Source organism: Schistocerca piceifrons, chromosome X (assembly GCF_021461385.2).
Source record: "Schistocerca piceifrons isolate TAMUIC-IGC-003096 chromosome X, iqSchPice1.1, whole genome shotgun sequence".
Lineage (NCBI taxonomy): Eukaryota > Metazoa > Arthropoda > Insecta > Orthoptera > Acrididae > Schistocerca > Schistocerca piceifrons.
Window position 1 is genome coordinate 247122715 of NC_060149.1, and position 24560 is coordinate 247147274.

Sequence of the window (24560 nt, forward strand, 5' to 3'; positions counted from 1 at the left end):
TCAAAGGAGGAGACTGATGGCAATAGTCAGCACTTTGCCTTTTCTCATGATAGACCCATGACTCATCCCCTGTCACAACATTCAAAAGGAAGTCATCTCTTTCATCATGGTAGCCCTGCAAAAGTTGCCTGCAGCATTCCGATCGACACTGTCCATTCTCGTATGTCAGAAGGTGTGGTACTCATCATGCAAAAAATTTATGATATCCTAACTGTTCAATAATGAAGCTGACACATTCCTTAGATATTCCTACATGGTTTGCAATACACTTTTGAGTGATGCACTGGTCATTTTGAATCGAATAGTCAACGAGTTTGTGATGTTTATTGTCTGTGGCAATGATTGATCATCTGCTTCAAGTTCCATCAACAATTACAGCTTTTCCACACTTGCAGTATCACAATTTTACTACCCATCAGTTTACAGTACACCTATCAACAGCATTGTCACCGTAAACAGCCTTTAAATAATGATGAATTTCACTAGAGTCATTTTTTCAGCTGTCAAAAATTTGGTAACAGCACACTGTTAACTCACACTGACATCACCATACTACTTCTACTCAAAAGACGCTGGATGATCCCAAGACATTCAAATTGTGTATGAAGTTACCTTCTGTATGACACCTGATGTATTTCTCAAGGTCATTTAGGTCACATTCAACAAATGTGTGTGCATTACTTTTCAGCCTACCCTCGTAAGATAGTTATATGAAGATAATGAAGAAATAAGGTTAAAGAAGAGATCAGTTACATTAATTACAGATATTAATGAGGCACTGACTAGCAAGATGCATAAGGGCAACCCTGCATAATACGAACAGATACATTCAGGTCACCTGGAGGAGTGGTGATCAGGTACAAAAAGTATATACCAACTGGAAGAGATACATATATACCATTCAGTTGACTTAACATTCAGAAAGTTGGAAAAGCTACTAAAAAAGAGGGCTAATAACAGACAGCAGATTCTGACAGCTGACAGGTTTGGAACAAGTATCATGATAAGTAAAGTTAAATGTGATGAGATAATCAGTACCTTAAAAAACTGACAAATGACACTGAAACAACACACAACACTAGAATGACTAACAAACAACAAGACATTACAAGTCCATGGCTTACCCAAAAATATGGAAATTGGAAGTTGGTCAATTCTGGAAAGCAGAATGGGTGTACTCCATGGAATAACTGCCAGAATTAAGTACACACATTTTTATGGAGTGCTGTTATTGCACTTTGATGAAAATGGGACACTGTATCCCATGACAGAGAAACAGTGACAAGATTGTTAAGTGCACGGGATGAAAGCTACACTATATGACCAAAAGTATCCGGACACTCCCAAATACATACATTCTTCATATTAGGTGCATTGTGCTGCCACCTACTGCCAGGTACTCCATATCAGCAACCTCAGCAGTCATTTGATATCGCGAGAGAGCAGAATGGGGTGCTCTGTGGAACTCACAGACTTAGAAGGTGGTCAGCCTCACTTGGTGTAAGGAGCGTAAACATTCGGCAATTGAACAGTGGAAAAACATTGTGTGGAGTGACAAATCAAGGTACACAATGTAGCGATCCAATGGCAGGGTGTGCGTATGGCAAATGCACGGTGAACGTCATCTGCCAACATGTGTAGTGCCATCAGTAAAATTCGGAGGCGGTGGTGTTATAGTGTGGTCGTGTTTTTCATGGAGGGGGCTTGCACCCCTTGTTTTGCATGGCATTAAAGCTAAGGGTGTGCTAACACCATATTGAATTCCAGCATTACCAATGAAGAGTGCCACAAACTTGTAAGTCATTTTCAACTAGGTGTCCAGATACTTCTGATCACATAGTGTATGTGATTATTAAATGATGTTTGGGGCTGTGAGTTCACTGTCCACTGAGACAAAGGGAATGTTAAATTGCAATTAAACCAAGGATGTCTAGAAAATAAATCAACTGGATGTGAAAAGCACTTCGTAGTGTTGATAAAGAGCAGTTTTGCAGTAAAACACAATTGTTTGCAGATAAACAAGTCATTTTTCCAAATCATATGAAGATGAAAGCATTAAACCAACCATTCCTAAAGGGTAGCAGATCACTAGCACAACCTAAGACACACAGGTATCTGTGTATCTCTCGTGTACCTGAATACCAAATGAGAAACAAATTGAAATCCCCAATGGACACTCATTACCATCATCAATAAAAACAAACTATTTCATAGACACAATGCTGGTTTCCACTTAAATGCGCTCTCAGTCTGCATTCAAAATTAATATTAAAGGAAACTAAAACTTCAGACTTCATTTATATCAGGAACTTATAATGAAAAGAGAAAATTTTCCTTTGTAATAATAATGGAGGAGTTACATTGGAAAACAAGTACATCTTCCATGACATGTATACAATATATTATACCCTAAAGTATGAACATAAAAATCTTCCGTGATTGTGAAATTATTTTGCATTTCATACTGTTGTTTGCAGCAGCAGACTCTCCTTCCTTCTTGAAGCTGTTCTCAGCAACATCCCCATCTCCCTCAGCTGCTTCTTCTTCACTGTCACTAGGAAACCCATCAGATGCTGAGCCAGAATCACTGCTCACATCAGGAGGGCTACTGTCTTCACTGAGCCCCTCTACAGCTCTAATTTTCAACTTGTTGTCTTCTGACCGAGAACTTACCTATAACATACATTTTTTGCATGCACATGTGGTCAAATTTAAATTGGCTGTCATGTGTAAATTTTGATCAATTCTATTTTTGTAAGTATTCAGACATGTTCACCACATTTATATTTAGTTATGCTGAAAGATCACACTTAAAGACTAACTTGATACAAACTCCAGTTACTGTCCAGATTTTAAACTATTGTGTGAGAACCAATGTATATAACAGAAATAATAAGTCTATGCACAGCTATAGCAAAGGCACCTTTCCCAGAGTATACAAGATGCACTAATACAATAATTATCCATATATAACACAATTTTTGGGATGTTCTTATACAGCAGTAAATTTCAATTGTAAAGTTTATTCCAGAAGTCATTGTCATCTTGCTAGTTACACTGAAACATACACCGCTGTTAATCATAATGTTCCATACATGAATGGAATGGAAAAAAAGCCCTCACAAATGATACAATGGACTGCCATGGACTTCACAGTGATTTGCAGAGTGTGGATATGGATGTAGATATGAACTTCAGGCTACTTTAATCTGATATTTGTATGCCTTACGTAGAAAGATTAAAAAAAAAGTCTTCTCAGTGGAAAGGTAAAAAAAAAAGTCTTCTCACGGTGTGTGTGTGTGTGGAGGGGGGGGGGGGGGGGGGGGAGATACCACTAAATTAATTTCTGTGGGAAATTTGTATTTCTTAGTGTTGTTTCCAGTCGCATATTCTCCTTTCTTCTTGAAGCTATTCTCAGCAATATCCCCATCTCCCTCACCATTGAGAATGTCTGGAGATGGTAAAAATAAAGTACGTGTAAATTGTAAGGGCGAAATATCAAAGCTAAATGAACAGATTTACAGTTTACAGTTTATACCTGGTGCACAAAAGGTGGATATAAATAAACTACAATCTGGAAATATGAAACACTGACTAAGCAAGACGACTCAGCCTCCTCAAAGAAATGGAAAATAGTGATGAAAGGAAACTGTTTCAGAAGGGTTTTTTTTTTTTTCAAGTAGGGGGAGGAGGGGGGGGGAGAAAGAAAAAAGAAACTTTAATGCACAAAATCTCTTTTGGTGTGCCTTCTGCCATGTATTCAGAGAACATGCTGGGAAAAGTCGAGAAGTTGGAGAATGAATTCCAGGAAGTAAACAAACTGTTTTTCATTGGAACTAGGTCAAAATTGGAAAACACTTCACCAGAAAATGTGTTTAAAATCCTGCAAATAAATGCTTCTGACTCCTATACAACCAAGCAAACTGCATTTTCAGTGAACTTGGAAACTGACCAAAATTTAAAACATCTGCAATGAAAAAACAATTATAGTTAGAAGACATGCAGGACTCTAAAGCCTCAAAGTGCAGAAAACACGATGCACAAAAAGAATATGTGTTGTGTGACAGTGACAGCTGTTAAATTTCAGCAGTGTTGATGGAAAAATATAATTTCAGGGCATCTGGTTTCAGAAACCCAGGGGCTCCAGTATGCCAACGGCCTTGCCGCAGTGGTAACACCGGTTCCCGTCAGATCACCGAAGTTACGCACTGTCAGGCTGGGCTAGCACTTGGATGAGTGACCATCTGGTCTGCCGAGCGCTGTTAGCAAGCGGGGTGCACTCAGCCCTTGTGCAGTAATTTGAGGAGCTACTCGATTGAGATGTAGCGGCTCCAGTCTCAGAAACTGACATACAGCCAGGGAGTGGTGTGCTGACCACATGCCCCTCCGTATCCACATCTAGTGATGCCTATGTGCTGAGAATGACGTGGGGGGCCGGTCGTACCATTGGGCCTTTATGACCTGTTCGGGAGGAGTTTAGTCTTTAGTTAGGGGCTTCATTAAACAAAATAATGAACCTAACAAAATTAACTAATATAACTAGCTTGAATAAGGATGATTTTGTCATGCTGTTGGGAAGATCAAATCATGTCTCTGACGTAAAACAATAACACAGATACGTTTAATTAATTTAATCCATATAGTTGTATTTGTTGTGACTATTCCACATTGCCATTAATTACCATCTGGTATGAGTGAACCGCAAAAATTACTGTTGCGCACAAGTGTACCACTGAAATATGTACTCAGTTCGAGAATGTCACGATTATAAAAATAAACAGCTTGGTCGATAGGCTTCATACAGTTCATGGACTTAATTTAAAGGGTCAGGAAAGGAGTTAATAGCCGATGAAGTATTTACTTGTACTATGAGGAACAATGTGGCTAACATGGAAAGTGGCAAACAGATTCAAATTACAAAGTGTTTAGTGCAAATTGTAAACAATAATGTCATCAGTCAGACACAAATTACCACCAGAAGTCAACTCGCCTATTGATAGTCACCAACAAGTAGAAGCCACATACAACAAAGACACACAAGATTTTTTATGGTAAGCAGATATTAGAAATGCCGTCAGATAAAGAAGTAAACATCATTTCAACTAAAGTGCCCAAAAACCCAAATTTTGTTATATTGTATCAGTCACTTAATAAGGTAATGAAGATGTTGGAAGCACTACTCCAATGTAAACTAAAAGTAGATATGATTTGCATTACTGAAAGTTGGCTATGAAATGACGAAGTAAAATTAATCTTAATAGGAGGGTGTACACCAGAGACTTATTTTAGCAGAGTTCTCCAAACATAGTGTTATCTTTGTGAGAGAGCAGATTAACTTCTGCAAGTTGGCCCAATTGAAAAAGATTTTCTGTTGCTAATTTGTCAGAACTTAATTTCAAAATTATTAACATACATCGAGCACCAAGTGAAAATCTGCCAGTCTTCATGTCCAAGCTAGATGTTTTGCTGGACAGGATCACTGCATTGAATATGAAGCTTTGTAGTGATTTAAACACCGAGTCTCCAAAAGACAACTACACTAGATATGCTTTAATAAATACAACCAACACATCCAATTCAATTCCTACAGTATACTGACCAGTAAGAACAAAATAGTATACAAATTTCATCAATAAGCAAACATTAATCATTGGCACAAGTTACAAATTCAAATGTAGAGTACTGAGCATCGGTTATAATGTTCATAAGAGAGAGCTACTATGTACGGAGATGACAGCAAGTAGCAGCAGTTGCAAAAAAGTAGTTAAAAAAAGTATTTTTTCTGAAGACAAAATTAGAATTTTTAATTTCTTACCAACTAAGGAAAACTGGAAAGTATTTCCATTCAGAACCATGTTGATAGCATGTACACGAGTTTTCAAAATCTCCCAATGTACTATTTCAATGTAGCATTTTCTACAGAAGTAAAAATATTAAAACCAAGAACAGCTAGCAATGGGTAATTAAAGGAATAAATATTTCCAATAAGAAAAACAGATTTCTCCAATATTTCTGTAAAAAACCTAGAATTGCCCAAGAATTTGCAGATTACTCTGGAGTCTACAAAATAATCTGTGGTAGAATAGTCAGACATGCTAAAATGGTGTGGAATGACAATTTGATCAGAAATTTATTGAACAAAATGAGAGCCATGTGAAGAGTTATAAAGAAAGCAATCTGTAGCTCAGTATCAAAAAGAAAGAATGTATCATTAACACTAGAGGTGCTGCTAAAGAAGGTTCTTCTCATATAATAGCAAAAAAGTGACCTGTGTCACAATAAAGTCCTTTTCAAAACTTCTATAACAACTTTTTTATAACAAATAAATATTCACCTCTTACCATCTAACAACATGATTTTAAAAATTCTAAATCTACAAAAACAGCTATATTTGAAATCCTAGACTGCACTTCAAATCCCTTGTTCACACAGAATAACTGTAAATATTTTTCTATAACATCCAAAAGTCTCCAGTCTCCTTGACCTTAAAATCTTGCTTGAAAAATAACAAATAAAAAGTTAAATAGGTTCAGCACATAGCTGAACCCAAATGGATGCAGGCAAAAAGTATCATTTCAGTTTGAGATCAATATTCTGAATGAAACAAGAAATAATTCTTTATTTTCCACTGAATTCCCAATTAAATATTGCACTCCTCCCGACTCAATCCTAGGACAACTACTCTTCTTGATTTATGTGGGTGACCCTGTTGAATAAATGAGTTGCCAAAAAACTATCCTATTTTCTGAGGACAGCAGCATATTACTCACTGTATCCACCCCAGAGATCATGCAGTCAACAGCAGAAAGTTCTATCAAAGGACTTTGGGGGTGGTTCATTAAAAACAAACTCATTGTAAATACCAAAGAAACTCTATGTTCCAACTTTCATTTAATTCCACCAACTAGCCAGATGTCTATTCAGACAAGTTTCAAATTTTTTTGATCTGTGGGTTCAGCAAGACATAAAATAGGACACACATAAATAACTTGTCAATGAAACTCTTATCTGTTTGCTATGGTCCAAGAATATTAAATTGTACAACAAGCAAAGAGCACAATTGCTTTACGATGCAAAAAAGAGCTATAATAATAATTTGAGGCCTTAAAAAATAGTGTCCTATAACTTTCACTTTTGTGGGCATGCAGCATCATGGTGTGTCATAAATCACAATGAATCAACATCCCTAAGAAAGTGTACAAGACATTCTTCAGAATGTTTTGAAGAAGAGAAAAGCATGTGCAAAGTTTGTCCTGCATACCTCGAATCCCTAGCAAAAACTACAACATGTGGACAGATGCCACAACTTGATTGAAATGCAAAACTGTTTACAATTCTTTTCTGGAAAAAAATCATAACTGGTGATGAAGGTTGGTGTTAGCAATATGAACCTACCACAAAACAACAAAGTGCACAAATTCACATGACAGGTCAACACTTTGACAACATAACTGACATTCAGGACAATGTGACATGCAAGCTGAATAACATCCCCAGGAAGTACTTTGACAGTTTCATGTGCTTGTGTGAACATAGTGTGTGTTGTGCTCACAGGGAAAGGGGGGAGACTGTAGAAAACCTGAAGCATTAACGCCACCATCTTAACTTTTCTCTATTTTTTATCAATCTAACCTCAAACCTTTTTGGACTGCCATGGTACTATACAATTAGACACCAGAGGAGATAAAAATTACTACATATCCAATACTTAAATTGAAATTAAAGGCATTTCTAATAAAGTACTTACACTATTCTGTAAATAATTGCTGAATATGTAAAAACAAATGCTTCCTAAACAATTACTGATAAACTTAGATAGTAGGTACAGGTATCTACTTTTAATCTGAACAATAGTACTGAGAAAAGGCTGGAATGGTCACTGATCAAAAGTCATGCTTCAAAAATTGAATGACCTTATTGCTCATATTATAAAGCATTTCGGATTTAGTCATCTGCAGATATCTGTTAAGAAGCAGTAAAGACACTAGAAAATTACACAACAGAATCATAATAGTGAAATACAGTAGCAACTCTTAATTGTACACACAAGGTACTTCAGGAAAAAACATTCCTATGAGCAACAAGCTGCACATAGATATAAAGGTTACACGATAACAATCATAAGTACACGAGAGGAAAAAAAAAATCTTACCATGAAACTTACAGATGAACATTCATGCCAGATGGTAATATAGTAATGATGGTGGCACCATACTCCATCAAAATTGACAACATAGCCCGCCACAAGTGTAGATGCGCATAATTCTAACACTATGAAAAGTTACAGTTACGCTGTATAAAAGGGTGCTTGTGACAGTTGTAAAGTTGATATAACAACACTAAAGGATTGAACTGCAAGCCTACAATTCACAATCAATTCTTTAAGAAGAGACATTGATGCACTGAAGAAAGAAACCTGGGGCGTACAATCCAAACAAAACAAGTGAAGAGGTGCAAGACAAATGTGATAAATCATCTGAATGGATAAAAATGATGCATAAAGGTAGTGTTTTATCCACAAAAAGGTCGAATAAATCTGCAACAATAGTTACAATCTCTGATAATACCAAATATTATTTTCTGCAAAGTGACTGTAATAACGACTGTACTACAAAAGATTGTGATTTGAAAATAAATGAACCTTTTGGACATAATGTCAACAAGAAACATGGATCATCAAGAAGAAACAGTAGTGTACTTTTACTAGCAGACAGCCATGGAAGAAAGCGATCTAATATTTTACAAAAGAAAAATCATGACATAACAGTGACTTGTGTAGTGAAACCTGGGGCGGGTACCAGACATGTTGTAGACGCTGATTCTCAAAAGAAAATAACATAAGCTAATGACTTTATCACTTGCATGACAGGATTCAACAATGCAGCTAAAAATGAAGCAGAGGTTTGTGTGCAAAATTTATATAAATTTCTAGACAAGAATAAATCTAGAAACACAATAGTTGTTACAGTACCTCACAGGCATGATTTGATTTACAGTTTATATGCAAACGAAAAAGTCAGGAATATAAACATTAAAACAAAGTAACTGAGTTCAGAATACGATAAATGTGAAGTACTAGACATAAGTGAGCTGCATCAAAACTTGGAAACATGAAAGGCACTTGAACTATGAAGAGAAACTGTTTGCGTGTGATTGCATCAATGAAATAATTAAACATCAACTTTCAAAAAATAAAACTATCAGCTTCCTGTATGTCCTGCCAAAAACATTGACGAAAGTAACATGAGCAAGAGAGAAGAAACAGTTATTTCAAAATGCTCAGATACCTTTTCAGGCCAAAGTACACAGTTTCAGATAATAAAACACCACACTATGAAACAAGTAAGTTTCAAATCCCAAAGTTATTCACAAATTTCTTGGTGTTTCATCAAAATGCGCAGTCACTGACAAATAAAGTGAGTGAACATCAACTTCTTCTACAAACTGAACTAAAATTTGTTACTATACTTTACATAACAGAAGATTGGCTTGAAGAAGAAAAACTAAAAATGTTGAGTCTGCAAAATCTTGTATTAAGGCAGCTATTTCTGTAGAACTATATAGACCCATGGAGGAAGCTGTGTGTGGCTATATAGTGGTATAAAATTTGCACCTATTCATTTCCCAAAAGATATACCTAAGGAAAGAGTTCTAGAAATAAATGGAGTTGGATTAGTAGCTGAAAATGTCGCTATTATTTGCATGTATAGGGCCCCAACAGGCATTATACCTACAATGTTAACAAGTATGGAATCATACCTCCACATATTTAAAAAAAAAAAGCTGCAAAAATCTCATTGTGTATGGGAATTTTAATATTAACTTCCTGAAAGAATCAAAACAAAAACTGATCTTTTGACACTCCTTTTAATTTAAAGCCTAAAATAGAAGCAGCAACATGGATAACAGCAACATCGGTGTCAACCATTGACCAAATATTTACAAATGTGTGTTGTACATACAATATACAAACTTTCAATACAAGCTTTGGGGGTAAAAATGCACAAATAAATTCTGTAGAACTAAAAAATCATTGTCAACTTTCAAAACTGCCTGAATCAGCTGTTGTTCGGGGCTACAGGGAACAAAATATAAATTCTTTCTGTATTTCCGAATCAGGAAAAAATGGGAAGTAGAATTGCAGTCACAAATGGAAAGTTTGATGCTTTCAGTACGAAAGCTTTAAAGAAATGCTCAGTAATAGCAAAACCCTTTGCAGATGTTTGTAATTCCTCACTGGCTACTGAGATTTTTCATGAAAAGTTAAATCTGCAAAAGTGAGGAATCTGTTTAAAAAGGGTCAAAGAACAGAGGTAAAAATTACAGACCAATCTCCCTATTATCTGGCTTTTCTAAAAAATTGGAAAAAATATTTTGTAATAGACTGCTTCATTTTATAAAAGAAAATAACCTCTTCTCAGAACCATAGCACAGTTTCTGTAAATGTAGGTCCACAGAAAGTGCCGTCTTTGATTTTATAAATGAAGCCCTGACCTCAGTAGACCATAAACAACACTTAGCTGCTATATTTTTGGACCTCACCAAAGCTTTTGATACCATTAACCATAAACTAATACTCTCAAAATTGGAACATGTAGGTGTCAGGGGACTGGGACACAATTGGATACAATAATACCTGAACAACAAACAACAAATAGTGGAATTTAAATGGCAAGAAGGAGACAACATAACACACATATTTGTAAGGGAAACAAAATGTTAAATATGGTGTGCCCCAAGGTTCCATTCAAGGTCCAATCTTGTTCCTGCTGTTTACAAATGACAGAGTCAGTAACCCCTTCCCAGACATGTATAAAATTTGCAGATGACACCAACATTCTGATACAAGGGAAGACTGTAGAGGAACTGGAGAATGAAATCAAAGTATGCATGTTACACATAGTCAATTGATTCTCCAGAAACATTCTTATCATAAATGTGGAAAAGACAGTATGCACTTACATACAACATAAAGGATACACACCTCAAACCCCAGCACAATGTTATCTGGCAAACAAACAAACTGTAAACAGCACCAAATTTCTTGGAATATGGATCCAAGAAAACCTAATGTGGGACGAACACATAAATTTCATCAACAAGAAATTAAGCACCACTTGAAAGTTCTTACTGGTTGCATGACACAACAAATGATAAGAACTACATACTGTGCACAGGTGGAATCACTGTTGACATATAGCACAATTTTTTGGGGCAACTCAGTTGCCAGCAGAAGTTGCTTCATTGTCCAAAAAAGAATTATACGGACCATAGAAAATGTAACTAGTATAAGCTCATGCAGGCCACTATTTAAGAACCTACAAATTCTTCCACTATCTTGCTTATACATTTTGGGAGTTACATGTTTCATTAAAAAAAATAACGGACACTGAAGACCAAATAGTGCAAAAAAAATGAAACAATTCATAAGTACAATAAACAACAGAAAATGGAACTGCATAGTGAATACGCAAAAACAAAATTCAGACAAGGTGGACCCCTACTAGCAGGGAAAAAAACCTTACACAAAGTACTACACCACACTCCAAAACAAAAAAATTTTAGGAATTCTAAAATAGCTCTAAAAATGTATCTTTTTAATAAACTGTATTATAGTGTTGGTGAATATATACACTCTTAAACTATATATAAGCTAGTGAAGTTAGCTGCTTTCTCAAATCTGGATGAGTTCCTGTAGAATACTGCAGTCAGTAACATGATCAGTGTTAGTGTATGTCATTTAATTGTAAATATTTTCCAGTCTTTCAATTTGTGTCATTTGTACAAATGTAAAAGCTGTAAACTATAGTCATGAAGAGGCCACAAAAATGTAAATATTACCTTACATTTTTAATTAATAAAAGTAACTGTTATTAATTCATGAGAAATGTGTCATGATTTAATGTAGATTTTGTTTCTTTTAAAACAAAAAAGACAGTAATCGGTATAGACATCTGCTTACAGTTTTATGCATGTAAACTTCTTTATATTGTAGTAGATATGCAATTCATAATACTCACACATAAATTCACGTTGTCTCATCTCATCATCCCACAAAAATTGACTTGTCCCATATCAATTTGTAACTATGTGCAAAAATAATGAAACGGACCAATAAAACAATCACTCAATCAATCAATAAAATTACAACAGTAAGAAAGACTGCAAATTTTTTATTTATTTATTTATTTATTTTTATTTAAAACAAGAACAGCAAAGAACAAAGCTGTGTGGCACAATATTAGCAAATGTGGCACTGTATGTTTTCCAGATTGACAGTGAATTTTATTTATGAAGAATAACAGAGATGAGTACATAATAAACATTTAACAACAAAATAATTACAGAATGAGATGACGCAGTGGTTAGCACATGGACTCGCATTCAGGACGACGACAATCTAAACCGTTGTCCGGCCATCCTAATTTAGGTTTTCCGTGATATCCCTAAATCACTTCAGGCAAATGCTGGGATTGCTCCTCTGAAAGGGCACGGCCGATTTCCTTCCCCATCCTTCCCTAATGCAATGGGACTGACGGCCTTATTGTTCGGTCCCCTCCCCCAAATCAACAAACCAACCAACAAAATAATTAAAAAGTTTAAAATGTAAAATAAAAACCAATAAATGGAGCAATATTGGCTGCCATCACATGGTAGAGTAGTAGCAACATTGGTGCCACACATCATTGCAATTGACAATGAATATGATAAAGGTTAAACAACAAAATATAAAATTATGATGCAAATAAGAAAACAAATTAACACAGCCATATTAGTTGATGTCGGCTTGTAATAAAAACTAACAAATGAAAGAACCACAAGAGCTACAATGAGTGTCTTTACAAAAATCGCAAATTCATGGAAATGGAATAAACAAAATAAATGTCCCGTGATACAAAAAAGCAAATCTTTCCAAAATACATAAATGTTCAGTTTGCTACTGCCAGTATAAAAAAGTTAAGACATATACAAATGAGAATAAAATACAATGTCAATGCAAACTGGACTTTCATGTTTAGATACAAACTGTTTGTAGAACAGTAACAACAGTATGCAAAGTGTTCATAGCAGGAAGGGAAATGTTGTGGACCAAGAAGGTGTTACAGTACAAATAACAAATCACATTATGCAGAGCAAAGCATTGAAAAATGACAAGATCTGTGTTTATAATACTGATACAAATGTTCTATGAATAACTTTTATCTCAACACAAAATCCAGTTTGCATCAACTATTTCATTCTCATTTGTATATGTCTTAACTTTTTATACGAGCATGTCTCTTGGAAAGGTTTGCGTCTTTGTATCATGGTACATTTATTTTGTTTATTCTAATCCTATGTGTTTATAATTTTTGTAAAGACACTCACCCTATCTCTATACAGTTCTGTTAATTTGTTTTCTTGTTTGCATTGTAATTTAATATTATTTGTAGTTTAGCCTTTATCATATCCATTGTCAACTGTGATGATGTACAGTGTCAATGCTGCTACTACTCTGCACCTGATGGCAGCCAATTGGGCTTCATTTATTGGTTTTTATAGACATTTTAAAATTTCTAATTATTTTGTTGTTGTTATTATGTACTCATGTCTGCTCGTCCTCATAAATAAAATTACTGTCAATATTGATGATGTACAGAACCACATTTGTTACTATTCTGCAACCTGATAGCCACCATGCAACTTCGTTCTCTGCTGTTCTTGTTTTAAACTAAAAACTATTTTGCAGTTTCCTTACTTCTATAATTTTAGTATAGATACTTGACTTTGTATTTTTATGATTTCATTTTCTGGACTATGTTGTCAACTAAGATGAAGTATGACAGCACCATCTCCCAGGAATGTTTACCTCTTAGTTTCTTGTTAAGATTTTTTTCACTGGTCTGCTTATGATTGTTCCATACACTTCTTTTAACCTTTATATCTATGTGCAGCATGTAGCTCCTTGACATGTTTTTGCCTGAAGTACCTTATTTGCACAAGTGAGAGTTGCTCCTGTATTTTACTATTCTGATTCTCTTTTGTAATTTCCTAGTATATTTATTATTTTTTACCACATATCTGAAGATAGCTAAATCTGAAATGCATAATATTATGAGCAATAAAAAGTCATTTTATTTTTGAAGCATGACTTGCTGATTAGTGACCAGTCCAGCCTTTATGCACTACTATTGTCTATTTTCAACATGGTCATCTGCCGCGTTCACCACTTTATGTCACAACTGTGTTAATTTTAATTTGCCTACTTATTTTATTAATACTATACACTTCTGTATCCTTAGTTTCACCTGTCCTTACACTTTTTTTGGCTGTTATTAAATACAGCTGCTGTACCTTTCTTTTGATGTTCCCCATTCACTTGCACAATTTGTGCTGTGTGATAAAACAGGGCCAATGAAAGATCAACCAATCATGAACCCACAGATCCCAGGAAGAAAGTAAGAAAAGTGACATGTTCTGGAAGTTTCACTGTACACATAAATAACAGATTTCACTTGCAGCCAGCACAGGATTGGACAAATGTTTCAGCTTGAGACATGAGCAGAAACTGGCAGTAGACTTTATTACAATTTACAAACCTGAGACAAACAAATATTGTGGAGAAGAAGGCATTGCTACTTGGCAGTAGCCACAGGTGAGGAAGAAAACTCTCAACTGCAAGAGATGTTTGGGACAAAGTCCCAAAACACACAGCTCTTCGATCCTAGTACAGGACCCAATCAGTAACAGGAGTCTGAGTTATTATACAAGGACTTCATACAATAGCATCATGCAAGGATAGTGGGTGGGAACTTACGATGGCTGACATGGCACACACTTTACTAACCAACTGGTGGAACTATTTGTAGATAGTGTTTTACTAAATTTTGCCAGAACTGTGAAGGGAAGGTTGGTTCACCACAGCAACATGACAAAATCGTGAAATTTAAGGGAATAATAAAAGAAACCTAAATCTGGATGACTGGATCTCAGTGGACCTCACTTCACTGAAATGTGAATTGCATGCCTTGACCACTGCAACACTTCTCCCAGACATACTGTATGGACCAATTGCCAACCATTCTTGTTAGCTACTGCAGAAGACTTCCATTCCATGTCACATGCAGATATCAGTGACAAAGCAGATTACAAGTAGGAGACAGATCACTGTTCTCATCATCATGCTGCCCTCTAGAAGCCACTAGTCACAATAATTGATGTATGAGGTCATTTACAATGGTGCAAAAGATTGGAGCAAGAGATGGTTTTATGAACTGACAAAATGTGATACATAACATGAATCTCACTTGTGAGGCTGGAAGAAGCCTAGATAACGGTATTTATCTGAGCATCTTGTCACAGCAGTGAAATTTGCATTTAGTGGAGGTATTTTGAATGTCTGGGAACATTTGTTTCTGGTTTGGACCTGACCCATTAGATATGATGACTGACAAAATGAATAAGCATAGTCACAATGTCTTTTAAAAGCAATAGTTTTGAATCCAGTATTTTCTGTGGCAGCAAATACAGCATTTTGGTTCAAAGAAATTACATTGTATTTACTTTAAATGCACACTCCAAGCCCTGACTGGAGACCCACTGAAAATCTTTGCGGTGAGCAAAAGGGTGAGTTTTGTGTCAGCTTGTAACACTTATGTTTGATATTGGTGGTATTTGCTTCATGTAAATCCTATGTTTTCCTGTGTATAATGCAATATCCCTGTTACTACATTCTTTGGATCTCAAATGCAAATAATTGTTCTTATTTTGTGTAAAGTTGTTTACAAAAAATTAGTTTCTGAATGTAATTTCCAAAATTATGTTCTTTTATAATGAATGAATGTTATAAGTTATGTATAAGATTGGTTCATGCACAGAGTACATAGGTTTATACATACATAAAAACTAGAGGGAAGTACCTCCACAATGAAACACAGTAGTGTGGACGGTATAAGGCAGATTGCATGAAGTACTGTATGAAGTCACTGTGAGAGAGAGTTGATGGCTAGCTTGCAAATGTTGAACATCTTGAGTACTAAAGGAGGCAAGGACAGCAGCAAAACTGAAGTAATTATGCCTCAGATGAGGATATGTAGTAACTATTAGGTCATGACATTTATTGGTTTGCTCTGAATCACAAAATTCTGAAACCAAGGAGACAGTTTATAGAGCAATTTTACATCAAGAGCCACAATCAGATATAACAATTTCTTATTAGCGCCACATAAAACTGCCACAGCCACCACTTACACTACATTTTCATGGACCAGTAAGTTCCTTAACATGTAAATACTGAGTAACTCAATTCTGACTTTGTGTTAAGAACACTCATTTATTCTTGAGTATTTCATGTGGACAGGTTCCTATTCCTAGTGATGCAACAAAGCCAAGTGTCCAAATTCTAATAAACTGCAGAATGATTACTGTCGTAAAAGTGTTATATAATTCTGTGGCGCCATAATTTTCTCAAGTGTTTAATTAATCATTGTATGAAATGTTCCACATGTTCAGCAAAAGTATTGTGAAAGAATAGTTGCTAAGATACATTATTCAGTTTTCATTCTAACTGAAACCTTTGCTCAGTATTGAAGCAGTGGAATGGAGTTGTGATTATGAGAAATATTTATAGGTCATTATAGTTTAAAGGCCAACACAACTATTCTGTACTTTGCAGGTTTGTAACAGCGCTTTTATTCTGATATTTCCATTTGTGGATGCATCCTTACTATACCTGGTCAGAAGTGTTTTTACTAAAGTCAGTTAACACACAGTATAGTTTATGAGCCCCCACTTAATATTGAGCCAGTAGTTCCGTAATTCTTACAATGACAGTTTTTATGATGTGCTGTATTGCTTCAAGAGACAGCTGTGTTCTTATAAACATAAATGACCACAACTCAGCAAGACTGTAACTCACTCAGGCTCCCGTAGCTTCTCTTATGTTCTGTATAGTTCAAGGGCCTATATGTTCCACATATCAGTTAGCATAACAGTTTGATGATCATTTCTCTATTACTGTCGTGAAATAGTAAAGTGTTAAAGCCACCTAATGTCCAATTTAACAGTGCTTCTTCCTTATTAAGTGTTACTGTGTAATGCACATTATATTTCTTGCTTTGAAACAGAAAGTGTGTGTTAGAGAGAGAGAGTTGCTACCAAAACATTTCAGTTTTTATCTCTGTTGCTCATTAACAACTAGTTCACAAGTGCTTTCTAGATTGTGCTATCTTTTCATATCCATTTTGCAAAACAGATTTCAATTAAAATAAAGTCATATACAACATTCAATTTTCTTTCTTAACAGTATATTTCTTGGGATCACTTTGCTAATTAGGCTGGCAAGAATTTTTCTTTCAGTTGATTTACACTACTAAAGTTTTACTTTACAACCAAAACAATACTGGTTCAATTCCCATTAAAACAATTGCCACTCCCTGCCAATAAGTAATATTTCTGGTGACAAAAAAGTCTGATTCCTTCTCATTGGTACACAATGATGGTCAACTTTAATTCCTATCATAGGAATAACATTATCAACGATCAGCTCACACAGTAATAACGGTACTTTTAAAAGTTCAATTCACTTGAAAATCTGACAACTATCAACCATACTTCAGAAAGAATGAAATTACATTCTGACTTCATTATATATGAACTTAATACAAAGCCATTCACAATTATTAAGTACTGTGATAGTGTAAAAAAGTCCTAAATTTATTAGATACATGGTTGACATCTTTGAAACAAAAAAGAATTAGAATATTGAGACTTTTGATCACATGGTGTATTTCCAGATAAAAGAGTGTAATAGAGATTCCACAGATGAAAAGTGTGGCCTCTAACATGCTGTGTTTTGCAGTTAAATGATGCACTGGCTCTCACAAACCATTAACTAAGCAAAAACCTGTCAGGGTATATTTTGATCCAAGAAACTCTACCTCTCAATAATGGAAGCAAAAACTACCTTGACTGTAATGAATGAACATCGCATGAAATTCCACTTGCTCAATATTAACATTGCACTCACTGTTTAATGATCATATTGATACTTCAAGCACAGAATTAACATAGTATTCAAAGTAACAGCAGCCTGCAGGGACACATCGACCTTTGTAACTGATGTAAAAACAAACAACCACAAACTGTCTGCTGTTTGATTTATTGAGTAGTTTCACTCATCAGCTGTGAGCATCATCAGATATTCATTGCCCTAGTGGCAACATGTTGGAGGTTAAAAACATTGCTCATCATTATTTTCAAAATGAAATGTTGGAGTGGGGAGTTGTGTTGGGTGGAGTAGGCAAAAGGAAAAAGTAGCATGGGAGCAAGGAGGTGGGGAATGGAATGGAGGACTGGAGGGAGAAAACTGGGAGGGGGATATAGCAAGAAAATGGTATAGGAATGTGGCACTCATGAGCCCACCTTGGTGCAGGCAAGGGAGTCTGTGTGAAGCACATGACTAAGTGGGGAAGTGATCTGGGAGGAAGTGTTTGGTGGGGATGGGGGAGAACAGAGGAATAGGGAGATTGCAAAGAGATTTATGGAGTGAAGTGGCATCCATAAGCACATGAATGAAGGTGGGCCTTGGGCAAGAGCTAGTGGATATTGAGGCCAGGAGGACTGTGGGTACTAAAGACATGTTGTAAGGACAGTTCCCATCTATGCAGTTCAGAGAAGCTGATAATACATGGTGGGGAACCACACGACACAATCCGAGGAGTAGCCAGTGCAGTCTAGCACATACTGACATTATCAGCCATTGTGAGGCCAATTTTACTATGGGTAGTTGGTAGCCATGCCTACAGTAAAAAGCTTTACAGATGTTACAGCAGAACTGGTATATGACATGACTACTTTCACAGGTGACCCTGTCACTCATAGGGCAGGATATGTTTGTGAAGTGTCTGGAATAAGAGCTATGGCATCTGGTGCACACGACACGTCTTCCACTTGTTTTTGCACTGGATTATGGCCCATGTGGCAAGGGTTCAGGGTTTTCAGGGTTAAGTGAGCCATAATAATGGACCAGGACATGTCATAGGATGGGTGGGCAACAGAATACCACTTTGATAAAGGAAGAATGTTCCTCAATTTATGAGTTAAATTAGCTTGCAGAGGTTATCTGTTTATTTATTTTGTTATAATTTTCACCATCAAATTCTATACCCGACATCATTTCTCTACATTAGATTTTGTTCAAAGTTTCTAATCTGCCCTCACATAACTAAATGCATTAACTTCCTTAAAATTACACACTTAGCTGTTACGTTGACCTTACAGTTCTCCTCATATACATCCCATCATTTCCTTTAACACCGTTTCTACTTATTTTAGCATTGCCTATGCTATTTCTGCCATCTTCAAACACTTTGATCAGAATCCTGGATATGTAACTGTGCACCCTTTGAGAGTCTCAATTTCAGTAACTGAAGTGCTACTGGCCATTAAAACTGAATTTCTCTTCTATCTGATGACAACTGGTTGTATACTACAACCACAGGAAGAGGAAATATATCTAGTCACACATAGTGAGCACTTCTGTTGGCATAATATCAGGTCACAAAAAAACTAATGTTTTATTTTGTGATCTGAACATGCCACAGTGCAGTACCTTGTAAAACTTTACATGAGAAAGAAGTGGTCTAATTTTCAGCAACTGTCAAACACTGTAAGACTTGTGGAAGGTGTAGTTACCTCAAAAGAAAAAAAACCATATACATAAATTACCAACTATGTTTATGAGGATGGAAATAAATATGTTCTAACAGTGACAAACCCATGAACTACAACAGAATTAAAAAGGTGAAAGGAGTGTATTCTAAACCATCTAGCACATCTGAAATGCATTTCTTAAACGTGTTATGTTTTATTTGATGGTTTCTGTGCAACTCTGAATCCCTATACCAGCCAGCCTATTAAAAATAGTGCTGACAGTTCAGAATTTGTGTGTAGTAATTATTACTTCAAATAATTAATAATTTAAGTGTAATTGTTCAACAACATACTTAAGAAGTAAACACAGAATCTATATTTCCATATGTATTGTATAGTTTTAATTCTCATATTTGTCAATATATTTAAGAGTTATGCGCATGAAACAGCTTAGGAACCCTGCATACCACCAAGAATTTGAGAATTATGTTAAGATAGCTCAAGTGCTGTGGAATTTAGTGTACACACCGACTGCAATAATTTTAAATAAAATTAGATTAAGGAGAAGAGGAAAACTGTTACTGATTTAGTGCAGGCATCTAATAAACAAGGATACAGGACAGAGAATTATTGTTAGACTAACTACAAAAAATTTGCGTTCAGTATAAATTTCCAAACAAGATACTGAAGTCACAGGTATTTTGGTGATTAGAATGTTGTCCTTTAGTGATCAGATACTTTTACCAGAAACCATTTACTGATGCATTTGGGTTCTGAGAGAGAGACTGTCAGTTACAAGCCTACAAAAAAAGAAAGTTAGGCTACTGATTGTAGTCAGATTGGTATATAACTACATTTTGGAGGTAGTCCTATGTTCTTTGAGGAAGCGTAATGCCTTTTGAGGTCTTGAATCCAATCTTACTAAGATATGACATCAGAGGCTACATGGAAAGTTCTTCACAAAAAACAGGCAGAAGGACCTGGGGACAGATGCTTGGAAATGAATTGTCTGCAATGATTGTTCATTTGTCAAATCACACAAGCTAATTTACAACTAAATTTGAATTCAGTATGATATTTCTAAAGTATTTTCATTCACATTTACACAAGAAGAGTTTGGAGCAAGAGTCTCACCAGATGTCTCTTATGTTTGCTGAGATCTTTGGTATCCTCTGAAGTAGCATTTACAGGTTGTTGCTGTGGTGGCGGCTGAGGTGAGTTCGCAAGCTGTTGTGCAGTGTCCTGCTGCAGTGGCAATGGTGCAATCTGCTGGTGAGCCACAGGATGTTGTGTGGCAGGTAGTGGGGTTATCAGTGATTGCACTGAGGGCAGTTGAGTTGTGGATTGTAATGGTGCAGGCAACTGTGGGGAATGCTGAGACATGCTCAGCTGTGCTGGTTGTTGCTGCGGTTGGACCAGCTGTTGCACGGGCTCTTGTTGCTGCTGTTGCTGCTGCTGTTTATGCTGCTGTGGTAGTTGTGATGATGTTGGTGCTGGAGACTGTGCTAAGGGCACTGACGGTGCTGGTGCAGGTGACGGTTCTTGATGCACTTTTTGTGGAGTGTGCTGCCCAACCTGGTCACATTCCTCTGTCACAGGAACACTGCACTCATCTTCCTCCATGGGTTCTGGCTCAGCTGTAATTCAGTAAATAAAGTAACTCATGCCATTAATGTAAAAAAAGTGTCATTAATAAAAATACTGTATTTTACACTGATTATGTTTTTGGATTGCAGAAATGGAAACAAGTTGATAAAAGCTTAGATACTTCAATGGCTATATTAAAGCTGCCAGCACAAGAAGAGAAATTCACTTTTATATGAAAACCACAATAGTTCTGATGATATACAATAAATAAAAAGCAGGTTCACAATCACTAATGCAAGAACAAGAAAATTAACATTTTGTTTACTACAAACCATAATAACTGCGTGTCAGCATTAGTCTTAAAATCAGTCATCAATTACTTCCTGTGGAATCAAAAAGTTATTTGTTTCTAGAGCAATGAAATTAACACTTTACCTTTAGGAACTGGTGATGGGACACCCAGCACATTGGATTTTAACAGTGAAACCTGGTGATTAAGCTGTGAAACATCAGGACATGCTGTTGGTTTTATCCCCATAGCACGGCTTTGTGCTAAAAGAGAAGCCACTGTGTTCTTTTTTGGTTTAGACACTCCGCGACCTAAATTTCGTGGTCGTGCATCCTGTAGACATGTGATAAAAGATACTGATGAAACAAAATGGATTCAGTTGCCAACAATCAACATCATAATGTAACTCTAAATTTGGAAAAATTACTAACAATATAAACACTGAAGTTTTAAGATACTTTGTGGTGCAAAGGTCTACAATAAATAAGAGCAGATGGTACACAATTTGAGAAACTGATAAGGGCCTACAAAGAAGCAGTGCTAGTATCTACAGAAAGTACTTTGTTTATTTATCACGCATTTTATGTCACATGGCAGGTAAACAATGAGATTTATAGTAGTTCTCTTCAGTAAAATATAAGGGCAAACATGGAATAAGATATCTTTTTCTATCTGAATAGAGATGCACGTGGCTGCATCCTGACATGCTGGCCCCACAACCTTGGCAGTCCCCTGTACAAGCTGACTTTTTTAAACAAATGTACTTTCTGAAATGACAAACACATTTTGTCATTGTTGCCCTGAATTGTGATTTATCTATTGCTGCTACAGCCTAACATGGTTACTGTAACTGAAAATGTTTGTCAAGTTGAAGTAATAGGTTATGTCATACTACTGACAGTCCCTGATCTCTGCTCCTCGTACAAGCCGGAACAAACATTCCGAATGTAGACAACATTTTTGGACACACAGAAATGTATATACAAGAATGCACTTTAAATTAATGGTCCCAGTACTGTCATTTTTGAAAACTATAAAAATGTGAAAGTTTTGCACAGGTCCCCTGGCTGGTGCATTAATAGTTAACTTCCTTACTTATCTATTGCATGTGGCCCAAGTTTTTCATTTTAAATCTTACAAGTGTTTTCATAGCTATTAAAAATTCAGAGCCACAAATTTTCAGGGCTATCTGTAATGAGGATAAGAATCTGTATGCAACTAGGAAAAATTATTTTATATTTCTTAGTCAATTAAAAATCTGGTGTATTAAACATTCATTTTTATTTACATAATTATTTATAGTCAGTTCAGTTCAATTATAGATTTATTTGCTGGCTTACTACTACTACTACTACTACTACTACTACTACTACTACTACTACTATTATTATTATTATTATTATTATTATTATTATTATTATTATTATTATTTCAACTAAACCTTTATGGTGAGATGCCACAAGCCTTAATAATATATCTTACATTAAAATATTGTACAACATATTACTGAGAAAGTTTTTAGAATGCTGCTACTCATCATCATCATCATCATCATCATCATTATTAGAACAGGGCTGCCACTTTACTGTGCTATATCAGCAGGATTTATTTTCAGGATTCCTTTGCTTAGGACATTTGGCTTCACTTCACTTCTAAATCTACATGCATACTCTGCAACCAACAACATGGTGTATGACAGGAGGTACCTGTACCACTACTATTCACTTCTTTTCATATTCAAGTCACAAATAAAACAAAGGAAAAACAATTGTCTAATATGCCTTCTTACAAGCCCTAATTTCTCTTATCTTATCTTCATGGTCCTTACACAAAATTGACATTTGTGGCTGCGGGATTGTTATCAAGTCAATTTCAAATCTTTCCAATAGCATTTACCAAAAAGAATTTATCTGTTGATTACGACCTCTTCCACCTTTAAAACAATTGTCTGTTGTTTTTTGTTCTTATGAAAATATTTTAACACTGGATGGCAGGTTCATTGCCTACTGTACATCACTGAAATCATGTAATTCCTTTAGTGGCAGCCTACACATCTGTTGTGAGTAGCTGATATGTATGGAGCAAAAATCATACAAACATTTTAATAATTCTGTTGAAATATATTAGTACTGCAATTAAATAATCAAAACTGTCTCATGTGACCAAAACAGGCACTTCAGGAAATAAAATGAGGAGCTTACCACTGAACTGACTAAAGAATAAATAATAAGTATAATAATCCTGTGTGGCTCTGTGACCTGGTGCAAGTGCTTGAATTACATGTCACTTTGGCAAATTGCCTGTATACTTAAAGAAATTCATTTCATCATCATCAAGACAACTTCAATTGCAGAGTATGTATGTAAATGTTTTGGTTTACACATTTGGTTATTAAAATAGTTTAAACAGTCTTTAATCATGTATTAGACATAATATTCTCAGCAATGATTTATGTATTTTAAACTGAATACATGAGAAGACAGCACAGAACAATAAACAAACACATTTTATAATAAATTATTCCTTAAAATACTGCCTTTAGGCATAGCAGTTAACTCTAAGACAAAAATAAACTACCATTTTTTTACAAACACAAATACTGAAATATGAAGGAGGCAACAATCATATGCTAAGTAATTGTAGTTGGTTTTGAAATTAAGGGGAGTGGGAACACCATTTATCGACAGTGTTAAATTTGGTTACTTGGCTTCCCTGTATTTCATAAACTACTGTAGCTATGGACATGAAAGTATCACACATTACACATCCTGTTCTTAGATTACTGAACTAAAATCATTGCATTTCAGCCACCAATTTTTTAACTATATGGTTAAAATGTTATATACTTTTTGGACTTTCTCCGGAAAATTTTACTCACTCAGAGGCATCCTGCACCATAGACAGAGAAACAATAGTGCCATAACTTAATGAGGAACTTGGAACTTTTAGCTCAGAACAGTAACATGTAGAGGAATTATAGCTCAAGTTTAAAGGAACAGATGACCATGCACTTGATAGGTATGTACTCAGTATGAGACTTCATAATGGAAGA

General features: G+C 35.6%; 1 protein-coding gene across 1 annotated transcript in view; it reads right to left on the minus strand.

Moving 5' to 3' along the window:
• LOC124723153 (bromodomain adjacent to zinc finger domain protein 2B-like) overlaps positions 1–24560 on the minus strand; it is a 302554-nt gene that overhangs the window by 237950 nt on the left and 40044 nt on the right. Inside the window, exons 7-9 of the mRNA XM_047248344.1 lie at positions 21655–21841; positions 20767–21269; positions 2466–2673 (exon numbers count right to left, since the gene is read on the minus strand). Of these exons, the coding sequence (XP_047104300.1) occupies positions 2466–2673; positions 20767–21269; positions 21655–21841 (898 nt within the window). The remainder of the gene's footprint in view (positions 1–2465; positions 2674–20766; positions 21270–21654; positions 21842–24560) is intronic.